The 8533-nt window shown below is 35.8% G+C and overlaps 1 protein-coding gene across 1 annotated transcript in view; it reads right to left on the bottom strand.

Moving 5' to 3' along the window:
• Nucleotides 1-1661: 1661 nt before the first annotated feature.
• LOC107677139 (autophagy-related protein 9A-like) overlaps nucleotides 1662-8533 on the bottom strand; it is a 12402-nt gene continuing 5530 nt past the window's right edge. Inside the window, exons 7-15 of the mRNA XM_016471925.1 lie at nucleotides 7706-7725; nucleotides 7409-7572; nucleotides 5969-6148; nucleotides 5567-5812; nucleotides 3907-4145; nucleotides 3696-3798; nucleotides 3531-3609; nucleotides 2089-2268; nucleotides 1662-1930 (exon numbers count right to left, since the gene is read on the bottom strand). Coding sequence (XP_016327411.1) covers nucleotides 2108-2268; nucleotides 3531-3609; nucleotides 3696-3798; nucleotides 3907-4145; nucleotides 5567-5812; nucleotides 5969-6148; nucleotides 7409-7572; nucleotides 7706-7725 — 1192 coding nt within the window. The 3' untranslated portion in view covers nucleotides 1662-1930; nucleotides 2089-2107. The remainder of the gene's footprint in view (nucleotides 1931-2088; nucleotides 2269-3530; nucleotides 3610-3695; nucleotides 3799-3906; nucleotides 4146-5566; nucleotides 5813-5968; nucleotides 6149-7408; nucleotides 7573-7705; nucleotides 7726-8533) is intronic.

Raw genomic sequence — 8533 nt, forward strand, 5'->3', positions numbered from 1 at the left:
CCAACAAAAAGAGATAAATATCGAAACAAATTAAATATATATAGCACCTGGCACAGTCCGACCCCAGACTGTTAAACAGAACATTAAGATAACAGAGCTGTAAAACAAAGTGTTTCACTTACGCAGTTCAGTCTTGTGTGGAAAAACCCTCCAATCCTGTAACACTGTTAACTGCACGCCTGCAACTACATCCTGATGGCGTTCGTTCAATAATGTCCCACACAAATAAATACTGTACATACACGGTCTTAAGGTACATCAGGAGGTATTTCAGTGGGTGTGATATGGATGCCGTTATCTTTATTAACTACGCTTGAAGCTACTCTCGAACTGCAGTATTTCAAGTAGATGATATCTGAAAGCTTCTGACACGCTCTGGCCACAGGAAGTTCAGTGTTTTACATGAATTGTGAGTATATCTCTGACCAGAGTGTCATATACCATGTGTAAACTATCAAAAGCCCTTAAGCTCTATATATTACTGAGACAAACCTTCCTACGCTTTGAGAGAGCACATTAGTTCAAATATATTTTGTTCTACATAACGGCAGGTTCTAGTTTGAAACCTGACTGAACTCTTACCGCAGGCACAGCACAAAAATCACACCCTTCAGTTTTGGGTCGATACAGACTTGGACACATGACATTAACAGCTTAAAATGATGAATTCTAGGATATGACTTGAAAGGTCAGATGTGTAATATTTAATTCAAAACGCTGGAAGAGACTGTTATCGGTTGGGTACAGAGTACAAATCCTAAACCAACCTCAAAAACACGACACTAACACCGTCAAACTGCTTTTAACCTTGCATAGTGTTTCATTTGAACTTTTTAAGTGGTTAAATAATGTGCTAATCTGCTGTTTACCAGCTGAACAAGCTGTGAACTGGGACTACTGTCTGGCTTTTAAAAAAATGCTTTAATTTGAATAATTTACTGTTTTTCCACATTAACTCTTCAGTTTGATAGTTAATCATTCTTATAGCTTTAGCCTCATTTAAATAGCAAAAATCCTTTAGTGCAGTCATATGGTCATCTAAGATGTTTTAATATGATTAAAACTAGCTATATGTTGCTGTAGATGAAATGTTACTTTTTAGACAAACCGCAAAAATAAGACTTCATTTTTATTTAGTTTAAGAACTTGTGCGTTCCCCTGCAAATCAAAAGCTTTTTGGTAAAGATGAATTTTATTGCTAAAATCTTTTTTTTTATTTTTTTTATTTCAGGTTAAGAGGTTATTGTTAAGACTTGTCAAAACATTTGCAAATGCAAATTACTTTTAATTTACATAAAATGTTTCATTAAGCAAAAATCCTTTAGCCTATTTATATTTTCTTTAAAGAAAAAAATCATGTTTTATTTCTCAAAATTATATATATTTTTTTCTCACGAGGCAACTGGTATGATTTTACATTCAGTGATATTTTCTGTCCGCTTGTTCTGTAACGCAAAAGTGAAACTAGCAATAATACGATAAAAGGATGTTTTCATCCTTCAAAACCGAGGCAGGCGCTTCAAAAGTAAATACTCCCTGGCTCGCCTTTGAATCAGAGAGGCGGAAAACGTAACTTGCTCGAACCCAAAAAAAAAACAAACGTTGCATGAAAGAAAATGCAATGGAAATAAATACTGTAAAACAAGTGTCACCTTGTTGTGTCATAAACAAAACAAAAACACACACTCCAACACAAACACACAGCAGTCTGAAATGTAAATGTAAGTGACGTGACGAGGGAGGGGAAGTGGCAGACATACTCTTGCAGTCCGTTACGTCACAGTTCCTCTAAACTGGAAGATGGTGCGTCCAGAGAACCGAACGGCTCAGACGGGCTCCTTGAACGACATGCTTGGTATGGCGTCCCAACACGCTTGATCAAAGGGTTTCAAACCAAAGTAAGGCCACAGCTACCAGAAATGAACAAAAACTGCAAACCAGAAAGAGAGAGATGTTAAAATACTTGAGCCATTTTGCATTGAAACACTAATCAGATCTTCATATGTAGTGATATTAACTAGTTTGAGTCCAAATTGAATCCTATTTTGTCCTGTGTTTGATTGGTTGAAGTGATGTGGTGAAACACACTGTACAGGTTGAAGGCACTTCAGCTGCTCCCTCTGCTGGTCTGATCCGACACAGGGTTGGTGTTTATCTCCTCCTCGTCGCCCTGCTCCTCCTCTTCCTCTTCAGCCCAGCCACCCAAGCGGCCAGAAGTGGGTGGCACCAAGGTGACTGTCTGTGCAAACTGTATCTGAGGACCTTGAGCTGAAAGAAAGAAGTGCCTTCAGATCCTTTTACATAATCTTACCATGATTGACCAGGTATGCAAAATGAGTCATTAACCCAAAGATTCACATTTGGATGTCTGGGTCTGTCTGCAGCTAATTCTGGTCAAGAAACCGACTAGTCAATAAATAAAACCCAAAACTTTGTGGTGAAGAGTGATGAATTTTATTGCTCAAATATTTATTTCTTGTTTAAATTTTGCATTTTTTTTTATGAAGAGAGAGGTATGCAAAGTGATGACCCAAAGATTTCACTTCTGATGTCTGGGACTGTCTGCCGTTTATTCTGGTTAAGAAACGCTTGCTCATGCAATAGACCGACTGAATCTGACTCGTAAAGCATCCAACCATAATCTGAAAAATAATTGATTAGTCGAATAACATCCATAGGAAATCAGTAGCACATTATAATAAGGTTAAATTCATCAGTATTTGTTAATGCATTCTGTATCATGAACTAGCAATAAAAAAATATTACAATACAGCTTGTACTGATTCCAAAACATAATTACTTTTAATTTTTACATATGCTAACACATTAACATGTCAAGCTGTAGAAATTAACAAACTATAATATTAATATTGATCATGAATTAGCTATGAAAAATATGTTTATAAATTATTACGAATAATTTCTATATTAATACATACTGTATATACACACAAACACATATAATATTAATATTTATTTTAAATGAATTAATGAAAAATAATATATTTATACATTCAAAATATTAAATTTATATATTAATAAATCATATACTATATACTGTATGTATACATATTTATATTTCTAAAACTTGACATGAAACTTGATTAATGCTGTAAAAAATGTGTTCATTGCTAGTTTGATACTTAATGCAATAACTAATGCTAACAAATGTAACCTTACTGTAAAGCGTTAGAATATTTCAAATTAAATTTCCATAAAATATTGCTAATTACTTTTTCATACATTTTTCATCATGATTTGACCTGCTGCTGAAATATATTTTCTCACCAAAACTCTTATCATTCTGGTTTTTAATAAATGCATTGGGCGGCACTGTGACTGTGTGGAATGTGGAAGATGATGCTGTGTGCTTTCAGGTGAGCCAAATGGCAATATTTCCATTCTAATTGATATATTTGATCCTTTTTAGCACTGTATTAAAGTGTTAGATGATAGTGTTAGATTATCTGATGCATTTTGAATGCCATTTTATGTGCATCTCATACACGAGACGATTCGATGAGACTCACCACAGTTGGTGCTCAAGTCCTTCATTGGCACAGAGGCCTGAATTGGTCCAGATGGATGCTGGGTCTTTTGCTGATGTACCTGAGGGAATGACCAAAAACTATTGGAAAACTATACTGGATTATGAAGGATTGCTTTTAGTATTTGAGTATATTGTGACCACTCACCTCGTGCATGTATATAGCATGCAAGCTCATCTCGGCTGATGCGAACTCTGACGCCAGGCCCGAATGAGACTGGCTGAGCACCCTGGAGTCACTTGCAGACATGCTAATGAAAAGGTAACACTGATTACTGTAACCAGATCTGAATCGAACAGTGCGGGCATTTAAACAGAAATTGCTTTGCCACTTTGCATTACTGTTTAATGGTCGTTACCTGTTGCCCACAGTGTGGTCGCTGCAGTACATGGTGCTGTCGTGGTGCTGTCGGGATGGCAGGAGAGTGTGTGAGCGAGAACGGCCGGCGTGGGGCTGCTGAGAAGACGAAAGGGACGCCAGGACACTAGCGGCAGCGGAAGCAGCACTGCTCGGTGGGATAAAGTGGCGATTCCTCCCAGGCAGTCCGGAGGCGGTCAGTACGGGGTGAGCCAACACACTGGCTAACAGGTTATCAGGCTGAAGCACAAAAATAACGCAAAAACATATGCATCTCATTAAGAGAAGTGAAAAATGAGCTGGCAACATGATGAGGCAGAGGTAACCCCGCAGATGCAGATGGCTGAAGATCTGTGAAATAATCTGGCAGCAAGCGCTGAAACAATGCAGAAGCATTAAATGAAATGTCAATATTTCTTGTCTTCTGGCAGGTTTTTTAATATCCTGAATGCCACAGGAAATGTTTTTTTTTTTCTTTTTTCTTTTCCCTTCGCAATGGAGTGTTTCTAAGTGTGTCCCACTCAATAAATAAAAGCTCTACTCTGTAGGTTTAACCACTGAATTACCACAACTATCCACTCCAAAAAGCATTATTTTGAGTTCAACTTTTCACATGAATGTTTTTGGGGGGAAAAGATTCATTCAAATGAAGTTTGTAAAACAAAACTAAAGCTTTAGACAAAACTAAAGCAAACACACTTGATTCCTTCTGTCAATCAAAATTAGATGTACAGTATATTATAACAAAAACATATAAAATAATAATAATAATAATATATTTTTAATAATAATAATAATAATCATAATGACTTTATATTTACACTATCGTTAAAACTATAGTTTGGGGCCAGTATTTTTTTTTTTTAAGAAATTATTACTTTTATTTTTTATTTTATTCAGAAAGAAAAGAATACTTTTATTTGATTTATCTTAAGAACATATTGATAATGTTATAAAAGATTTCTATTTCAAATAAATGCTGTTCTCCTGGACTTTCTATTAATCAAAGAATCCTTAAAAAATGTCTGAACAGTAGTGTATATCTATATATATATATACCTTAATAAATATTTTAGTAAGTGTGCCTGGTATGATTTTGCATGATTCATCACTGCACATTTACATAGCAATTTTTAAAATTTTCATATATTTTATATATAATTTAAAAATATATTTTTTGCGTAAAGAAAATTTATTAAATTTTTTTAAACTTAATTAAAAACTTTTTAAAACTAACAAGATTTTTTGCATTGTTTATTTTATGACACTTAAGCACTTTTCTCACCTAATTTAGTTACTGTTAATGCAAAAATAATAATAATAATAAAAATCACCCATTACTCCAATGGAAGAAAAAAATTATTATTGGGGTATTTATATATCAGGGTAATATTTATTGTTTTTAGCTTGATTATGATTTACATTTAAAAAAATATATATTGTTAATTATGTTTAAAAAAAATCTGAATTATTTAAAAAAATGTCTTAATGGTCCTAAAAATTTTTACCATATAATTTGTGTGTGTGTGTGTGTGTGTGACATTAGTACAGCAGATAAATATGTTGTGAATGCGGTTTAAAAAAGTGAAACTGATTGGAAGAGATAATAGAGGATCCTAATACAGTCAAGACAGTGGTGAACATGATAAAGCGTGACTTACACACGTTGCGGACTCATTGGACAGCAGCGAGGTACAAAGAGGAGCCTCGGACAGCAGCAGCTGAGGAGATGGTCCTGTCTGAGCGTCCTGATGCACCTTCTCCTTCAGATGGCTGATGAACACAGAGCTCTCCTGCGGGGGCTGCCAGCATGGGTTTTTGATGGTAAAATGCATCAGAGACAGCTCCGTCTTCCCATTCTCAGCCTGCTGGTACACTGAGGCCTCCGTCTGACCTTCAGACATCCACTGAGCGAGAGGGGAAAAAACAAACCATGAAGCCTGCTTTGATACCAAGAAGCTGCTCTCACATAACAACATACTTTTATGATTTTACCCCCCAAAAGGCAGCAGATTACTGTGAGCTGAAGCATTAATAACGTGCATGCATGGGCTCTTTGATACCTGTGGATTTCCATGGCGCCTGATGTCCATCTGGGCGAATGAGCAAATGTCTCCCACCCCTGCCACATCTACGGTGAAGTTACGGAAGAAGTCGATGATTTCTAAAGACTTGCTCCGCAGGGAGAAGATGAGGATGAAGGGGGTAATTATGGGACTCAGAAGCTCCTCCAATATAAAGACCTGCAGGACAGGTGCACAAAAATAAGAGAAACTCAGTGAGTGGAACTCATAAAAACAGCGGAGCAGGTGTGAAACAGTGCTGGTGAACAGATGCAGTGAAGATTAAAACCTACTCAACAGGTGTGCAAAATCAGACAAACTTCTAGACAACAGGTGCAGAGTGGTAAGGTGTTATTTCATACTTTAAATAACACAGAAAACTCAACTCTTAGACTTACTGTGGTAAACAACCGACTGACTCATTTTCAACTGTCTGACTTTGTGTATTTTGTGACTTTCTGAATTACAACAGACTACAGACTAAAAAGTCAAATCCAGACTATTGTAACTTTATTGTTATTTAAATAAATGATTCTAATTTAGTGAATTTTTATTTTTCTGCCTGTAAGTATGCACTAATTCAGGGGTTTTCAAACTTTAAAATATTGTCACATACTGTATGAAAAAGGATTTTTTTCCCCCCAAAATTAAATGATTAGCTAGTGATTGTATTAAAGCCTAATTTAAAACATATTAAAACATTTTCCATTCAAATTTATTTGTATAGCACTTTTCATAATAAATATAATTCCAAGACAACTACATGAAATAGTGCCTTACAACTAGTGAGCAAGCTAGAAGTGACAATGGTAAGAAAAACAATGCAAATAAAAACTATTCTTGAAAAGATATACTTTGCTAGGAAAGAGAGATTTTATTTTTTTTATGTATTATGCTATAATAAATATACTATATGCATTTTTTTACTAAATAAAAATTCTCACCAAGGCTATATTTAATTGATCAAAAATATGGTAAAATCAGTATAATACAGTCAAATATTATTACAATTTAAAATAACTGTTTTCCATTTGAATATATTTAAACAAGTCATTTATTCCTGTGATCAAAGCTGAATTTTCAGCATCAATACTCCATTCAGTGTCACATGATCCTTCAGAAATCATTCTAATATGCTGATTTGCTGCTCAAGAAACATTTATTATTATCAACGTTGAAAACAGTTGTGCTTTTTTTTTTTAGGGTTCTTCAGGAACGGTTTTATTTGAAACAGAATTCTTTTGTAACACTATAAATGTCTTTGCTGTAACTTTTCATCAATTTAATGTGTCCTTGAATAAAAGTATTAAATTCTTTAAAAAAAAATAAAAATCTTACCAACCCCAAATCTTTAAACGGTAGTGTATATTAATGAATGAATTAACAAAATAACAAGTAATGTCTAACAATAATAATCTGCCTTTATCATGCAGTTCTCACCGCTTTATATTGGAAAAGCTGTGCCATCTCGTCGCGGGTCTCGCTCTTGTTGGCATTGCCCTTCCAGTGGTCGGGCATGTAGTGAATGTGGGCCAGGACACACTGAAGCAGCTGTTCAGGACACCACACCATATGTTCATCTGGAATAAACGACCTGTAAGAGAGTCAGACGGCATTACTGAAGCCAGGTCAGACTAACAGGTACTGAGAGCGGGCCATTTACTGTACAGCTCAGAATTATAATGCTTGGGTGTAACGAGGTCAACTGAACACATGAAACGGCACTTATTCGTTGACCTGATGCCAGCTTGAAAGAGCTGCAGAGAGTAATTGTCTTTTACCTCACATAGTTGGACCAATATGGTTTATGTCACATGAGTTTACAGCACAAATAAAAATAATAAAGCCCTGTTCCAAAACAAAGAGAGCAGCCTTGCTGTCTACATATGCAGAACCTCACATGTGACTGATTTTGAAACTCTACACAGGCAGCAGCAATTAAGAATGGAACAAAATATATTTTAGAACAATTGTTATTGGTAAAACTATAACTACTAAATTGTTATTAAAGGAGTCATATGATGCGATTTCATGTTTTCCTTTGTCTTTGGAGTGTTAAAAGCTGTTCGTGCATACAGAAGATATGTTAAGTCGCAAAGATTAAAGTCTCAAACCCAAAGAGATATTCTTTATGATAGTGAACGCTCAGCCACGCCCTCCTAAAACGCCTCATTCAAACACGCCCCCACATGTCTACGTCACTGTGTGGGAAGATTTGCATAACACCGCCCAAATGTATACGCAAATAAAGAAGGCGTAACTTTTATTCTCGCTGTAGTATTGTTGCTGCTGCCGCCATGTCGTGGAGATGCTGTGTGTTTCGTTGCGAAAGCCAAACTACTTTGTTTGGTCTTCCAAAAGAGGACGCAACTAGAAATCAGTGGTTAAGTTGTATTTACAACACTGTTCCAGAACAGTTCAAACCAGATATTCATGTGTGTGCAATGCATTTTACAGAGGAAAGTTTCCTGAACCTGGTAAGGGGCGTAACAATTCCGTCACATGCTTGAGGAATTCGGCCAATCACAACGCACTAGATAGCTGGCCAATCAGAGCACACCTCTC

This window comes from Sinocyclocheilus anshuiensis, unplaced genomic scaffold (genome assembly GCF_001515605.1).
Source record: "Sinocyclocheilus anshuiensis isolate Anshui unplaced genomic scaffold, SAMN03320099.WGS_v1.1 scaffold392, whole genome shotgun sequence".
Classification (NCBI taxonomy): Eukaryota; Metazoa; Chordata; class Actinopteri; order Cypriniformes; family Cyprinidae; genus Sinocyclocheilus; species Sinocyclocheilus anshuiensis.